Below are 17,500 nucleotides of genomic sequence, written 5' to 3'. Positions count from 1 at the left end.
ACTGGCCTACAGTCTGTCCATTACTCACCCACTGGCCTACAGTCTGTCCATTACTCACCCACTGGCCTACAGTCTCTCCATTACTCACCCACTGGCCTACAGTCCTGTCCATTACTCACCCACTGGCCTACAACCTCTCCATTACTCACTCACTGGCCTACAGTCTCTCCATTACTCACTCACTGGCCTACAGTCTCTCCATTACTCACCCACTGGCCTACAGCCTCTCCATTACTCACCCACTGGCCTACAGCCTGTCCATTACTCACCCACTGGCCTACAGTCTGTCCATTACTCACCCACTGGCCTACAGCCTCTCCATTACTCACCCACTGGCCTACAACCTCTCTATTACTCACCCACTGGCCTACAGCCTGTCCATTACTCACCCACTGGCCTACAGTCTGTCCATTACTCACCCACTGGCCTACAGAGGAGCTCCATCCCACGATGCAGCTCTCCAGCCAGGAGTGCGATCGAACCCGCGCTCCCTTCAGCACCGTGCAGCGTTTGATCCTGACCCCGTCCTCCACGACCACGCCCGCGCCGATGGTGACATTCGGCCCGATGGTGCAGTTCTGCCCAATCTGCGCCGTGGGGTCCTGCAGAGGGGAGCGAGGAGGGCGGGTCAGAATTCAGCACGGATCTTATATTTCACATTTAGTACCAACGAGCTGAACTCACCACCAGGACGTTGCCTAGGAAACCTGGCCCCGTGCGCAGCCTCTCGGGAGCGTGTTGTCGTACCGACTGAAGGTACATACACATCCCTGTTAGGAAGTCTTTAGGCTGACCAATGTCCATCCAGAAACCTACAGACAGGCAGACAGATAGGCAGGCAGACAGGCAGGCAGAAGGACAGACAGACAGACAGGCAAGCAGACAGACAGACAGGCAGACAGGCAGGCAGACAGAAAGGCAGACAGAAAGGCAGGCAGGCAAACAGGCAAGCAGGCAGACAGGCAGACAGGCAGACAGAGAGATAAACAGACAGGCAGGCAGGCAGGGAGACAGAGAGATAGACAGACAGGCAGACAAGCAGGCAGGTAGACAGGCAGACAAGCAGGAAGGTAGACAGGCAGTCAGACAGGGCAGTCAGACAGGCAGGCAGGCAGGGGAGTCAGATAGGCAGGGCAGGCAGGGGGAGTCAGACAGGCAGGCAGGCAGGCAGGCAGGCAGGCAGGCAGGCAGGCAGGCAGGCAGGGAGACAGAGAGATAGACAGACAGGCAGGCAGACAGACAGACAGACAGTCAGACAGACAGAGCAGTGACAGCAGTTAGTTACCATGAAAACAGGGACACAAAAGTTTCCTTGAGATCTGTAACAGGTGAGGTACTGAAGCCAAAGGTCACATGATCAGCAGAAACTGACCTCCACTGACAGGCTGACACAGTCGCTAAAGGACCAGTGACTGGGACCGGTCCGCCTGCCGGGACTACAGCGTGGGAGGGAGGTTTAACTGCTCAGCTAGGTATCTCAAAGCTGATCGCTCCCAGAGAGGGATGAGGATCTAGAGATGCACCTATTCAAGACTCATTCCTTGTTGATTCTGATCTTCTTATATCTGAACACGACAGAGCTGCCTGTCTGTGGACAAACACTATGTGGAAACAGACATAGTGTTTCAGATGTTGTTGGTATCGGTGCGCCTCTACAACCAATGCCTCTCCAGGACTACGTGAGTTTGGGTGTGATGAAAACGCCAAACACTTACGTCTCGTAGAGCTGTGAGCTGTGAGACCAGAGCACAAAGGTCAACGTCCCAAAATATATTCCATTATCATGTTGCCGTTGTGTTTCTTAGATAAATAAAGAAATATGCTTATTTGCTTTCGTGCCAAAGTCAGATGAGGAGATTGATGCCACTTTCATGTTTGTACGCTAAATATGAAGCAATCGCCAGCAACTGGGCAGCTTAGCTTAGCATCAAGACTGGAAACAGGGAATCAGCTAACCCAAAATGTTACCTTTGGGAATTGAGTGTCTGTGTGTGTGTCTGTGTGTGTGTGTGTGTGTGTGTGTGTGTGTGTCTCTGTGTATGTGTGTGTGTGTGTCTCTGTGTGCGTGTGTGTATATATGTATGTGTGTGTATTTCTGTTTGTATGTGTTTCTGTGTTTCTGTGTGTGTGTGTCTCTGTGTGCGTGTGTGTGTCTCTGTGTGCGTGTTTGTGTGTGTGTGCGTGTCTCTGTGTGCGTGTGTGTATATATGTACGTGTGTGTATTTCTGTTTGTATGTGTTTCTGTGTGTGTGTGTCTCTGTGTGCGTGTGTGTGTGTGTCTCTGTGTGTGTGTGTGTGTGTGTCTCTGTGTGTGTGTGTCTCTGTGTGTGTGTGTGTGTGTGTCTCTGTGTGTGTGTCTGTCTCTGTGTGTGTGTGTGTGTCTCTGTGTGTGTGTGTGTGTGTGTGTGTGCGTGTGTCTCTGTATGTGTGTGTCTCTCTGTATATGTGTGTGTGTGTGTCTCTGTGTGTGTGTGTGTGTGCGTGTGTGTGTGTGTGTGCGTGTGTGTGTGTCTTTTTTAATTAACTGACCTTTTATAAATGAAAAAAAAGTGTAATCTGAAAAATAATTTACAGATAAACACCCATAAATAAAAGAAATGTGTGTATTATATATTTGTGTTGTAGTACTGCAGTAGTAGTAATAGTTACCTTGTAGCTCCATGGTGTACAGCTGTCCCTCCTCTGCCATGACAGGAAATATCTCTTTCTCTATGGATGTTGGTCTCAGCTACACACACGCACGCACACACACACACACACACACACACACACACACACAATAATTAAATATTATGTTATATTATATTAACTATTTATAAATGTATAAATATTTATAGTGTGTGTGTGTGTGTGTGTGTGTGTGACCTGGATCCTGCTGAGCATGCTGGGATTGAAGATGTATATGCCGGCGTTGATCTTGTTGGAGACGAAGACCTGCGGTTTCTCAACGAAGCGATGTATCCTGCCGCTGTCCACCTCAAACACCACCACACCGTACTTAGAGGGCTCCTCCACCCTCGTTACCTACACACACACACACACACACACACACAGAGACACACACACAGAGAGACACACACACACACACACACACACACACACAGAGACACACACACACAGAGACACACACACACACACACACACACACACATACAGAGACACACACACAGAGAGACACACACACACACACACACACACACACACACACACACAGAGAGAGACACACACACACACACACACACACACACAGAGAGAGAGACACACACACACACACATAGAGACACACACACAGAGAGACACACACACACATACAGAGAGACACACACACACACACACACACACACACAGAGACACACACAGAGAGAGAGACACACACACACACACACACACACATACAAAGAGACACACACACACACACACATACATACAGAGAGACACACACACACACACACACACATATATAGAGACACACACACAGAGAGAGACACACACATACAGAGAGAGACACACACACACACACACACACACAGAGAGACACACACATACAGAGAGACACAAACACACATACAGAGACACACACACACACACACACACACACACACAGAGAGAGACACACACACACACACACACACAGAGAGACACACAGACAGAGAGAGAGACACACACACAGAGAGAGAGACACACAGACAGAGAGAGAGACACACAGACAGAGAGAGAGACACACACACACACACACACACACACACACACACACACACACACACACACACAGAGAGAGAGACACACACACACAGAGAGAGAGACACACACACACACACACACACACACACACAGAGAGACACACACACACACACACACACACACGAGAGAGACACACACAGAGAGACACACACAGAGAGACACACACACACACACACACACACAGAGAGAGAGAGACACACACACACACACACACACACACACACACACACACACACACACACACGAGGTCTATAAGGATATTCCTGTATTGGGTGATACTTAAATTATTTTTTGCCTTCCCGTTCATGAGGATAGTTTCCATGGCGATGCATATGGCGGTGAGAAGTACGTATGATGCGTCAGCCTCAAACTGGGACAAGTCGATAGGTCCTCACATATCCCCTGCCAGAACTTCTGGACAGGTGCACATTGCCACATAGCATGTATACAACTATCAGATATGTTACCTGAGCAGTCACGACAGATGTTTGACCCATTCTGAACGTCCTTTGTCCCGTACAGTGTTCTATGGAGAAGGGTATACTGTAGGAGTTTTAGCTTGGGATTTGTAGTCATTCTAAAAGTATTTAAACATATGTGCATCCAGAAGTTTAGGTCCGTCTCCCACTTTAAGAATGGGAGAGAGACTGAACCATCTGTTTTCAACAATAACATGTTTATGTTTGATAGTAGTTTTGGGTGCGAGAGTTTAAGAAGGTGTGTTATCACTGGAGGCAGATCTAAGTCCATTATTGCTAATGCCATATTGTGCCACTTTTAGTTTAAATAAAAACTATCCTCCGTTGTCTTTGGTCTCCAGCACTGAACTGTCCGCTGATGGACGTACTGCCTAAATCTGACTGGACAATCTGTAGCAGTCTTCACTCAGCATGTGGACAGATCTACTCTCAAACAGTCTCCGTCTGTCTCACCACGATGGTTCCCTCCTTGCCGTGGTTGTGGTGGAACTGCAGCAGATCTTTGAACGGAAAATCACAGATGACGTCCGAGTTGAGGACGAAGAATGGCTCGTTGTCGACATTCAGCAGCTCTCGAGCCAACGCCAGGGGGCCCGCTGCACACACACACAAACATGTTCATTTCTACCATACACTGCAACTACACAGCCTGGAAACCCTGCATGGACTCGCAGACAGACAGTCCTAAAGTGGTCCAAGTCCCATCTCCAGGTCAGAAACTACGCTGGCCAAAAGTATGTGGCCATCCCTGTGAGAGATCTGTCAGATAAATAACTGGAAGAGCTCAAATCAGACACTTAAAGGAATAGTTTGGATATTCTGAAGTGGGTTGTAGGAGCTACTTCTCCAGAGTCAGTGTTTTAGCTACAGGAGATGGCAGTTGGCACGCCCCCAGTTTGGATAAGCAGGCAGGAGAACCAGCACGGAGGTTAAGCAATGTCCTGCTGGGTTAGGGTTAGGATGGCTGATATACGCGTGGCGCGAGCGTGTCAGCTGCGTGGCGCGAGCGTGTCAGCTGCGTGGCGCGAGCGTGTCAGCTGTGTGGAGTGAGCGTGTCAGCTGTGTGGAGTGAGCGTGTCAGCTGTGTGGAGTGAGCGTGTCAGCTGCGTGGCGTGAGCGTGTCAGCTGCGTGGAGTGAGCGTGTCAGCTGCGTGGCGCGAGCGTGTCAGCTGCGTGGCGCGAGCGTGTCAGCTGTGTGGAGTGAGCGTGTCAGCTGTGTGGAGTGAGCGTGTCAGCTGCGTGGCGTGAGCGTGGCGTGAGCGTGGCGTGAGCGTGTCAGCTGTGTGGCGTGAGCGTGTCAGCTGCGTGGCATGAGCGTGTCAGCTGTGTGGCGTGAGCGTGTCAGCTGCGTGGCGTGAGCGTGTCAGCTGTGTGGCGTGAGCGTGTCAGCTGTGTGGCGTGAGCGTGTCAGCTGCGTGGCGTGAGCGTGTCAGCTGCGTGGCGTGAGCGTGTCAGCTGCGTGGCGTGAGCGTGTCAGCTGCGTGGCGTGAGCGTGGCGTGAGCGTGTCAGCTGCGTGGCGTGTCCGTTTATATTTGGGCTCCCATGTTAACAGGTTAGAGCGTGCACATTGCCTGCATGACACGCACGTCTCAGAAAACACGTGCATGCCAGAAATAGGACCGACGCCTATTTTTCACGCCACACGCCAGCGTGCTGTAATCAGATCAGTATATGTTTATGGGAACATACATGATTACAGACAAGACTAGCAGCAGCAGCAGCAGCAGCAGCAGCAGCAGCAGCGTCGCGTCAGACACCTTTCTGGTGTCTAAAGACATAGAAAACACCACGCAGGAGGAGGCCTCGGGGAAGACCCAGGACTAGATGGAGGGACGTCCAGCTGGGAGGAGGCCTCAGGGAAGACCCAGGACTAGATGGAGGGACGTCCAGCTGGGAGGAGGCCTCGGGAAGACCCAGGACTAGGTGGAGGGACGTCCAGCTGGGAGGAGGCCTCAGGGGAAGACCCAGGACTAGGTGGAGGGACGTCCAGCTGGGAGGAGGCCTCGGGGAAGACCCAGGACTAGGTGGAGGGACGTCCCAGCTGGGAGGAGGCCTCGGGAAGACCCAGGACTAGGTGGAGGGACGTCCAGCTGGGAGGAGGTCTCGGGGAAGACCCAGGACTAGGTGGAGGGACTTCCAGCTGGGAGGTAGTCTCGGGGAAGACCCAGGACTAGGTGGAGGGACGTCCAGCTGGGAGGAGGCCTCGGGGAAGACCCAGGACTAGGTGGAGGGACGTCCAGCTGGGAGGAGGCCTCAGGGGAGACCCAGGACTAGGTGGAGGGACGTCCAGCTGGGAGGAGGCCTCGGGGGAGACCCAGGACTAGATGGAGGGACGTCCAGCTGGGAGGAGGCCTCAGGGAAGACCCAGGACTAGATGGAGGGACGTCCAGCTGGGAGGAGGCCTCGGGGAAGACTCAGGACTAGGTGGAGGGACGTCCCAGCTGGGAGGAGGCCTCAGGGGAAGACCCAGGACTAGGTGGAGGGACGTCCCAGCTGGGAGGAGGTCTCGGGGAAGACCCAGGACTAGGTGGAGGGATGTCCAGCTGGGAGGAGGTCTCGGGGAAGACCCAGGACTAGGTGGAGGGACGTCCCAGCTGGGAGGAGGCCTCGGGGAAGACCCAGGACTAGGTGGAGGGACGTCCCAGCTGGGAGGAGGCCTCGGGGAAGACCCAGGACTAGGTGGAGGGACGTCCCAGCTGGGAGGAGGCCTCGGGGAAGACCCAGGACTAGGTGGAGGGACGTCCCAGCTGGGAGGAGGCCTCGGGGAAGACCCAGGACTAGGTGGAGGGACGCCCAGCTGGGAGGAGGCCTCGGGGAAGACCCAGGACTAGGTGGAGGGACGTCCCAGCTGGGAGGAGGCCTCGGGGAAGACCCAGGACTAGGTGGAGGGACGTCCCAGCTGGGAGGAGGCCTCGGGGAAGACCCAGGACTAGATGGAGGGACGTCCCAGCTGGGAGGAGGTCTCGGGAAGACCCAGGACTAGGTGGAGGGACGTCCAGCTGGGAGGAGGCCTCGGGGAAGACCCAGGACTAGGTGGAGGGACGTCCAGCTGGGAGGAGGCCTCGGGGAAGACCCAGGACTAGGTGGAGGGACGTCCAGCTGGGAGGAGGTCTCGGGGAGACCCAGGACTAGGTGGAGGGACGTCCAGCTGGGAGGAGGTCTCGGGGAGACCCAGGACTAGGTGGAGGGACGTCCCAGCTGGGAGGAGGCCTCGGGAAGACCCAGGACTAGGTGGAGGGACGCCCAGCTGGGAGGAGGCCTCGGGGAAGACCCAGGACTAGGTGGAGGGACGTCCAGCTGGGAGGAGGCCTCGGGGAGACCCAGGACTAGGTGGAGGGATTATATCTCTAACCTGGCCTGGGAACGCCTCGGGATCCCCCAGTCGGAGCTGGTTAATGTGGCTCGGGAAAGGGAAGTTTGGGGTCCCCTGCTGGAGCTGCTACCCCCGCGACCCGACCCCGGATAAGCGGACGAAGATGGATGGACCTCATACTCCCAAATACCTTTTCAGTTTTTCAGTTATCGGTTTAAGTGTCTGATTTGAGTTATTAATCTATCGCTTTTAATGTCAAGTTGTTTTATTTCCTTTTAACTTGTGAATAATATAATTACAGTGTGATAGACGTCCACCCCCATCTTGAATTATTCACATATATCATTGTAGTTACACATTTCTTCAGTTTCCTGTCTGTAGTGAAGAGAAACTCACCAGTTCCCAGAGGCTCCTTCTCATGAGACAGAGAGATACGAATGCCAAGCTGAAGAGAAAATAGAGAAACATTCAGGATACTGCACACTGAGCACAATAATCATTTCTGTATTATTAAAAACACAAAATGTTCATTCAACAATTCAATTGCCAGCCAGGGTGTCAGACTTTCCAGATTTCCAAAAAGACTTAAAGGTCCCATGGCATGAAAATGTCACTTTATGAGTTTTTTTTTTAACATTAATATGAGTTCCCCCAGCCTGCCTATGGTCCCCCCAGTGGCTAGAAATGGTGATAGGTGTAAACCGAGCCCTGGGTATCCTGCTCTGCCTTTGAGAAAATGAAAGCTCAGATGGGCCAATCAGGACTCTTCCCTTTATGATGTCATAAGGGGAAAGGTTACCTCCCCTTTCTCTGCTTTGCCCACCCAGAGAAGTTGGTCCCCCCATGAGACAGAGAGACATCATGGCTTTCAAACAAGCCAAGTGGCAGCTGGTCAAGGCCACCCCCCCTCCTTGAGGACCACTAAGGTCTATATAAAAGAGACTTCAGATACAGTATTAGGGGACCACTAAGGTCTATATAAAGAGACTTCAGATACAGTATTAGGGGACCACTAAGGTCTATATAAAAGAGACTTCAGATACAGTATTAGGGGACCACTAAGGTCTATATAAAAGGAGACTTCAGATACAGTATTAGGGGACCACTAAGGCCTATATAAAAGAGACTTCAGATACAGTATTAGGGGACCGGATTACTATTTAAACATTCAGTGGCTGAATCTCACTTCTCTTATTTGATAGCTCCTCGGTTAGAGCAGAAGTTGTTCTGGCCCTCCTTTGTGAAAGCCATCTCAAAGCTCTTATTCCAGCCCCGAGGGGCGAAGATTGAGGAGTGATCTCTAAAGAGCTATGAGCGAGGAGCGAGGAGGGATCTCTGAGGGGCTATGAGCGAGGATGGATCTCTGAGGAGCTATGAGCGAGGATGGATCTCTGAGGGGCTATGAGCGAGGATGGATCTCTGAGGAGCTATGAGTGAGGATTGAGGAGGGATCTCTGAGGAGCTATAAGCGAGGATTGAGGAGGGATCTCTGAGGAGCTATAAGCGGGGATTGAGGAGGGATCTCTGAGGAGCTATGAGCGGGGATTGAGGAGGGATCTCTGAGGAGCTATAAGCGAGGATTGAGGAGGGATCTCTGAGGAGCTATAAGCGAGGATTGAGGAGGGATCTCTGAGGAGCTATGAGCGAGGGATTGAGGAGGGATCTCTGAGGAGCTATGAGCGGGGGATTGAGGAGGGATCTCTGAGGAGCTATAAGCGAGGATTGAGGAGGGATCTCTGAGGAGCTATGAGCGGGGATTGAGGAGGGATCTCTGAGGAGCTATAAGCGAGGATTGAGGAGGGATCTCTGAGGGGCTACTGTATGAGCGAGGAAACACAAGAGCAGCTTTCCAGGAATCCGTGCAGCGGAAAAGCCATTGCTAACTCCGCCCATGCAGCAGACAAATTCACATGAGGCTTCAGAGAAAAGGACGTCTCAGGGAAACACATTTCCTCGTTTCCTCTCTCCTCGAATGAGTTCCTCTTGTCTTAGTTCGTTCCACGAGGAAGCATGGAAGAGACGGGGATGCGATTCAAGGGAAGTGAGATTTAGCTGTGATTCAGTGTGCCGTGAGCGCTGATGTGCGTCACAGCTGTAGAACTGTGTCAGTGTGAGCTGGGTTGTTGTACGTACTCTCTCCTCCTGGACTCTCATCTCTCTCTCCAGCAGCTCCGACATGTAGCTCACCGCCAAAATCACATGGTCCACGCCGGCCTGCACACACACACACACACACACACAGAGAGAGAGACAGAGACAGAGACACACACACACACACACATACACACACACACAGAGAGAGAGACAGAGACACACACACACACACACACACACACACAGAGAGAGAGACAGAGACACACACACACACACACACACACACACACACAGAGAGACAGAGAGAGAGAGAGAGAGAGACAGAGAGAGAGACAGAGACAGAGACACACACACACACAGACAGAGAGAGAGAGAGACCGAGAGAGACAGACAGACAGAGAGAGAGAGAGACACACACACACAGAGACACAGAGAGAGACACACACACAGAGAGAGAGAGACACACACAGAGACACACACACACACACACACACACACAGAGACAGAGAGACAGAGAGACCGAGAGAGACAGACAGACAGAGAGACAGAGAGAGACACACACACACAGAGACACAGAGAGAGACAGACCGAGAGAGACAGACAGACAGAGAGAGAGACAAGGTGACCGACTACCTTCAATAAACTCAAAGAGATGTCAGTAGCAAAGTGTGAAGCTCCCCTGCGTGTGTTGTGATTGGTTGAGAGCAGGTGTGTTGTGATTGGTTGAGAGCAGCTGTTCCTCCGTACCTTGACCAGCGCCTCCACCTGGTGCAGCAGGATGGGTTTGTTGCAGAACTCCACCAGCGGTTTGGGGACGCTCAGTGTGAGCGGTCGCAGCCGGGTCCCGTAACCCCCAACCAGGATCAAAGCCTTCATGCTTCTGCCGTTACCAAGGTGACCGCAGCTCACCAATGAGAAGACAGCAGCCAGCCTGAGCAGGAGAGAGGAGAGTCACAGTGACTGATGGAGCAATGACAACATCAAATATGACATGCTGCTTTCTGTGCAAGTCCTGCTAACGTCTTCCAAAAACTCAAATGTTAATTACATACTGCGAGACAAACGTGAAAGAGACATTCTTAGTCGACTAATGGATTTAACCTTTATTTATCCAGGGAAGGCTCACGGAGAGGAAGCCTCTCTTTTACAGGAACGCCCTGATCACATTCACACAGTTACCTATTCATACTGGAAGCTGCCCAGTACTACCACAGTCTGACCTGACCACATTCATACTGGAAGCTGCCCAGTACCACCACAGTCTGATCACATTCATACCTGGAAGCTGCCCAGTACCACCACAGTCTGATCACATTCATACTGGAAGCTGCCCAGTACTACCACAGTCTGACCTGACCACATTCATACCTGGAAGCTGCCCAGTACTACCACAGTCTGATCTGACCACATTCATACCTGGAAGCTGCCCAGTACTACCACAGTCTGACCTGATCACATTCATACCTGGAAGCTGCCCAGTACTACCACAGTCTGATCACATTCATACCTGGAAGCTGCCCAGTACTACCACAGTCTGATCACATTCATACCTGGAAGCTGCCCAGTACTACCACAGTCTGATCACATTCATACTGGAAGCTGCCCAGTACTACCACAGTCTGATCTGACCACATTCATACTGGAAGCTGCCCAGTACTACCACAGTCTGATCTGATCACATTCATACTGGAATCAGACACTCGGCTGTGTGACTATATAATAGTAATACACGGCCGGCTCAACCTGAAGAGGTCTCAGACTGTGTGCTGTTCAACAGATCAGTGTCTGCTCCTGGGATCCCCAGGAGGACATTGAAAACAAAGAGGTTCATTATTTAGGGAGCATGAATGTTATGGTTCACCACTTATTTATTTGGGTAACCCATCATATGTTCATGCAAAGTCCACAGCTCGGCCTGAGGGAGGCGCTGCTGAGACACTTAATGTTTAAGCCCAGAGACAGATTGGCACGTTGCTCAACTCGTTTAACCTGTACTCCATTGTTATGATGTCACGTCTCTTCTAACTGCTGTGCAGATGCATCCACCTTTTCCTTTTGTCCTCCTTTTATTTTGGCAAACTTCAGCAGTTCAACTTGACTTATTGCTTCAGCCAAGGAAGGCATTTTTTGGGTGTTTAAGATGCTTAACAGTAATGACTTTTAGTTGGTATACGTGAAGTCTAGTGTCCCAAATTCCCCATACAATGTCCTTAATTCATTATGAACCTGCTAAACCACCTGTGCTACCCTACCCCCTACCCTGTCTCAAATAAGACCCTCATCATTTGGGACACTCAGTTTTTGGAAAATAATCTGTGACACTTGTGACGGCCCCTGTGTGATCCGGTGGGGCCTCTCTGTGGGAGTGAGACCTCTCTGGTCTTACCCATCTTTGTCTTGAGTTGATGGCAGATCTGGGAGCTAGTGGGGCTAAAGCTCCACCTGGTCAGACTGCAGGCTCTCTCGTCACTGCAATCCAGACATCAGCCATGGCCTGATCACCCCGCCTGCCACATCTTGTTTGGGGTTTTTTAAGTTACAGAGACACACCTTGCACATTACAAAAGATATGTTTAGTTTATTCTTTTGATCAGTTACGATGCCTCGTTTCCCTCTTTTGTCATGGCCCTTGAGGCAGGTTGTTGTAGTCTGACCAGGTGCAGCAGATCTGCCATCAACTCAAGAGAAAGATGGGTCAGACCAGAGAGGTCTCACTCCCACAGAGAGGCCCCACCGGATCACACAGGGGCCGTCACACACTAAACTGCACATAAGCCCTTTTAGTTTTGGTAGGTCTGTGGATAAAGGACAAGTTAAGGGAAACTTAAAGCTTCTGATTCACAGCGTGTAGACCACATTAGACCAGGTGCAGACCCAAAACCACTACACCTAGACTTGTCAGATCTGGACTAATTTATCCTAGAGAGGCTAAAGCTTCTTAAAAACCCAGTTTCAGATTTGTGAAAGCTTTATTAGAGTGGTTTTGGATCTGGACCTGGTCCACTGTGGTCTACATGTGAAAAAAAAACCAGTATAATCCCCCTTTAATGCATTTTCACAAATGGAATAAACCTTTCACAAATCTGAAACTGGGTTTTTAAGAATCTTGAGACTCTCTAGGATGAGTTAGTCCAGATCTGACAAGTCTAGGTGTAGTGGTTTTGGGTCTGCACCTGGTCTAATGTGGTCTACACGCTGTGAATCAGAAGCTTTAAGTTTCCCTTAACTTTCCCCTTAACTGCCGAATAGGATGTCAACGATAACGACGTATAAAATACCAATAGCATAATGTAAAATATGTTATAACGTTAGCAGTTTTAGCAGCACAGTGACCCTAGCCCTAACCCAGTGATGCAATGCTTTCTCTACCGTGAAACTGGGACTATTTATGAATGAATGCCCGAATACATTTATGAATGAACGCTGGCATGCTGGAGTATAAAGTGAGTCGAGCCCAGAGGTCAATACAGACTGTGCTCATGTTTTCTTACACGAATGAACTTGCAGTGATTGTACAGCTAGCCCATGTTAGCTCAGTCTAGCTAGCTCACTTACTTACTGGTGACTTGATTTACATATTTTAATGACAAACCGCCTGTTTACTAGACGCCATCTTCAGTCTGTGTGAAAGTCAACAAAGAGGATGAAAACTTACAAGGATTTCGTTCACCAAAAGTCTCCGGGAGCTTTCTGAATCACTGAAACTCTGGGAATGACACGTAAGACCGTTCATACCCGGATTCCTTGTTTGGTTTCCTGTGGAGCCGATCACAGTCAAGTCAGAACACGCGACACACCGAACATCCGGTTCACGGTTTCAAAATAAAAGCACGCTTTTTTTATTTGTTTTAAATCAATCCCTAATTAAGTCCTTTTTTAATCTTTTCTGTTATTAAGTATTACTATTGAGTGAAATAATTCTAAAAAAGCCGTATTATTAAAATCTGTTCTCATAAGAAGAGGCGTTAATGTGATTACTATATAGGGACCTGTCTAATGTATATGAGAGTATTACTATATAGGGACCTGTCTAATGTATATGAAAGTATATATATATATATATATTTTTATTTTTTATTTAATGGCAACAAATCCAAACCTAAATTGAGATCATTAAAGGATATCATTTCTATTAACAGTTTGTGTTTCTAATCCAAATTACAGTTCTTACATGTTTATTTAAATATAACTAAGGAAAAAGTGAGGCGTTTATGCTTTTATTTTTATGGCCAAATCACCTGGTTTCCGGTCTGGCTGGCTGACTCTGGCGAACTTGACGGACTGCCTCCCACTGCTGTCACTGACACGGGGGTGTTAAAATCACCCGGAACTATAACTGAGAAACACAGATATCCCTAAACTATACCAAATAACGTTACGGTTGTTTAATTATTTTCTTACGACGAAAAATAAGCCAAGTCGTCCCGGCTCTGCCACCTATTCAGTAACCTTTATTTAAACACTACTCTGCACCCCTAACATATGAAACAATGGTATGTCCCACACACTCCGGTCCCGCCTCTTCACCACTTCTGACCAATCAGAGAAAAACAGCTCAACAGTGACCGCCCACTTTTTTAACGGCTCTGGTTCCAGAAGTTTTTTTCCCATTAAATCTTTTCGTTGACGTTTCTAAATGTGCCGATATGAAGAGTTTTAAGCTTGTAACCATGACAACCAGCTACGAGATGAACGGTGACCATAACACATTTGATTCGGCGCAAAAAAAACATTTTGACAACGGCCAAAAAAGGCAAAAGATACGAGACCGTGTAGAGAAACTATCAGAGACTTCAGTGGCAGCAGCTCGCTCTAGCCGTTAAAGGGTTTCGCGGGTACAGTAAACGTTTCTATGGTAACAACGAGTTGGACCAATCAGAGACGTTGCTGTTCCGCTAACAGAGCTGCCAACTGTTCAAAAAAACTTGGAGTGAGATTTGGTTGAGCCAACTCAAATGTTGTTGTGAACAAAGCTATTTTTGTTGGCTCATTCAGCATCATTACCGTACAGATATATATATATATATATATATATATATATATATATATATATATATATATATATATATATATATATATAAATAAATAATACAGACAGACAGACAGACACACACACAGACTCCCAGTTACACACACATCAACAACAATGGCGCCCCCTGTTGATGCTGTACAGACGCCGGTGATTAACGGTGATAAATAGACAAATAGGCAACGTCAAGTAATCCTGCACATTGTAATCAAAACAATACACACAGGATTGTGTACTACTACAGGTTATGTTTATTAAATGAAGCCCAAAATATGTCGCCGACTAGAAATCGCTAGTATCAGCTAGCGCTAGCTAACGTCAACGCTAGCTAACATCAATGGTAAGTAGCCGCTAACACTAGCTAACGTCAACGCTAGCTAACGTCAATGGTAGGTAGCCGCTAACGCTAGCTAACGTCAACCCTAGCTAACATCAACGGTAGGTAGCCGCTAACGCTAGCTAACGTCAACCCTAGCTAACATCAACGGTAGGTAGCCGCTAACACTAGCTAATGCTAGCTAATGCTAATGCTAGCTAACGCTAGCTAGAAGGGTTTGTCCTGACGCTACCAAGTCGTGAGTCGTGACTTGAAGCCGTAACTTACGGACTGAACATGGTGTCCTGAACGCAGCATTAGTATCAGAATTAAAAACTTGAAAGAAACGAAATAAATTAGTCAAAATGTTGACTCGTCAAAAATTAAAGATCTAAGATTCTAATGAATTTTTAAAAATCCCAATTTTGACTTAGTATCTCATCCCAACTGTATTTTGATCTCATTACAAGTATTTCTGATTCTCTGACAGGATGGGCTTCCACAGGATTATGAGAACGGAGAATAATGCTGCGTTCGGACACCGTGTTTAGTCCGTAAGTCACGACTCAAGACTTGGTAGCGTCACAACAAACCTTTCTAGCTAGTGTTAGCGTTAGCTAGCGTTGACGTTAGCTAGCGTTGACGTTAGCTAGCATTGGCGTTAGCGGCTACCTACCGTTGATGTTAGCTAGGGTTGACGTTAGCTAGTGTTAATGTTAGCTAGCGTTGACGTTAGCTAGCGCTAGCTGATACTAGCGATTTCTAGTCGGCGACATATTTTGGGCTTCATTTAATAAACATAACCTGTAGTAGTACACAATCCTGTGTGTATTGTTTTGATTACAATGTGCAGGATTACTTTACGTTGCCTATTTGTCTATTTCTCACCGTTAATCACCGGCGTCTGTACAGCATCAACAGGGGGCGCCATTGTTGGTGATGTGTGTGTAACTGGGAGTCTGTGTGTGTGTCTGTGTATCTGTGAGTGTGTGTGTGTGTGTGTGTGAGAGTGTGTGTGTGTGTGTGTGTGTGTGTGTGAGTGTGTGTGTGTGTGTGTGTGTGTGTGTGTGTGTGAGAGAGTGTGTGTGTGTGTGTGTGTGTGTGTGTGTGTGAGAGAGAGTGTGTGTGTGTGTGTGTGTGTGTGTGTGTGTGTGTGTGTGTGTGTCTGTGTGTGTGTGTGTGTGTGTGTGTGTGTGTGTGTGTGTGTGTGTGTGTGTGTGTGTGTGTGTGTGCATGTGTGTGTGTGTGTGTGTGTGTGTGTCTGTGTGTGTGTCTGTGTGCGTGTGTGTGTGTGTGTGTCTGTGTGTGTGTGTGTGTGTGTGTGTGTGTAAGAATAAGCCGAGAACCTGACTAATGCTGGAGACCCAAACTTTATTTAAAAAGAAAACGACCGCTGACAGACATGTTTGGCCAAAATGAAAAATGTAACAATAAATATTTTTGTTAAAATGTTAATATATATTTATTAACGATGTCATTGGGTATTGAAGACAATACGTGTCTGTGTGAACTAAATGCGTCATAACAGCTGTTGTAGAAGGGCCGTAGGTTAGCCTGGTCCTACCAGAGAGTCTGGCCCTGACAGTAGCTAGGTAAGGACTACTAGCCAGTCAGAAGCAGAGTATGAGGGCGTGCCCTGACAGTACCTAGGTAAGGACTACTAGCCAGTCAGAAGCAGAGTATGAGGGCGTGCCCTGACAGTACCTAGGTAAGGACTACTAGCCAGTCAGAAGCAGAGTATGAGGGCCCTGACAGTACCTAGGTAAGGACTACTAGCCAGTCAGAAGCAGAGTATGAGGGCCCTGACAGTATCTAGGTAAGGACTACTAGCCAGTCAGAAGCAGAGTATGAGGGCGTGCCCTGACAGTACCTAGGTAAGGACTACTAGCCAGTCAGAAGCAGAGTATGAGGGCGTGCCCTGACAGTACCTAGGTAAGGACTACTAGCCAGTCAGAAGCAGAGTATGAGGGCGTGTCCTGACAGCACCTAGGTAAGGACTACTAGCCAGTCAGAAGCAGAGTATGAGGGCGTGCCCTGACAGTACCTAGGTAAGGACTACTAGCCAGTCAGAAGCAGAGTATGAGGGCGTGTCCCTGACAGTACCCTAGGTAAGGACTACTAGCCAGTCAGAAGCAGAGTATGAGGGCGTGTCCTGACAGTACCTAGGTAAGGACTACTAGCCAGTCAGAAGCAGAGTATGAGGGCGTGCCCTGACAGTACCTAGGTAAGGACTACTAGCCAGTCAGAAGCAGAGTATGAGGGCGTGTCCTGACAGTACCTAGGTAAGGACTACTAGCCAGTCAGAAGCAGAGTATGAGGGCGTGCCATGCTAGCAGCTAGGTGAGCATTATAACATGTGTGACCACGTTTGTCTCTGAAGTAAAGGCTGGACTACAACAGAGCTGTTTGGAGCAGTTTGTGAACAGTGTTTTCTGTTGGAGATGGTAAGTCCCTTTGGGGGGGACTTTGGGCTTTTTCACTTATATCACAAGATATATAACACGATAAAGGAAAGGGAAAAGCCAAA

General features: G+C 49.0%; 2 protein-coding genes across 2 annotated transcripts in view; both read right to left on the bottom strand.

The window, feature by feature from the left end:
* The window catches only part of gmppb (GDP-mannose pyrophosphorylase B), a 14,897-nt gene extending 1,514 nt beyond the window's left edge, over positions 1-13,383 (bottom strand). The window contains exons 1-9 of the mRNA XM_078244936.1: positions 13,284-13,383; positions 10,376-10,559; positions 9,668-9,748; positions 7,931-7,979; positions 4,674-4,816; positions 2,866-3,024; positions 2,650-2,728; positions 685-812; positions 420-602 (exon numbers count right to left, since the gene is read on the bottom strand). Of these exons, the coding sequence (XP_078101062.1) occupies positions 420-602; positions 685-812; positions 2,650-2,728; positions 2,866-3,024; positions 4,674-4,816; positions 7,931-7,979; positions 9,668-9,748; positions 10,376-10,504 (951 nt within the window). The 5' untranslated portion in view covers positions 10,505-10,559; positions 13,284-13,383. The remainder of the gene's footprint in view (positions 1-419; positions 603-684; positions 813-2,649; positions 2,729-2,865; positions 3,025-4,673; positions 4,817-7,930; positions 7,980-9,667; positions 9,749-10,375; positions 10,560-13,283) is intronic.
* A 3,753-nt stretch (positions 13,384-17,136) lies between these two features.
* pde12 (phosphodiesterase 12) overlaps positions 17,137-17,500 on the bottom strand; it is a 10,696-nt gene continuing 10,332 nt past the window's right edge. The window contains exon 8 of the mRNA XM_078244937.1: positions 17,137-17,500. This exon is cut by the window's right edge and continues 355 nt beyond it. The gene's annotated coding sequence lies outside the window, so the exon portion shown is untranslated.

The sequence above is a fragment of the Sander vitreus genome, unplaced genomic scaffold, assembly GCF_031162955.1.
Source record: "Sander vitreus isolate 19-12246 unplaced genomic scaffold, sanVit1 ctg342_0, whole genome shotgun sequence".
Classification (NCBI taxonomy): Eukaryota; Metazoa; Chordata; class Actinopteri; order Perciformes; family Percidae; genus Sander; species Sander vitreus.
This window is presented reverse-complemented; position numbering and strand designations above follow the sequence as displayed.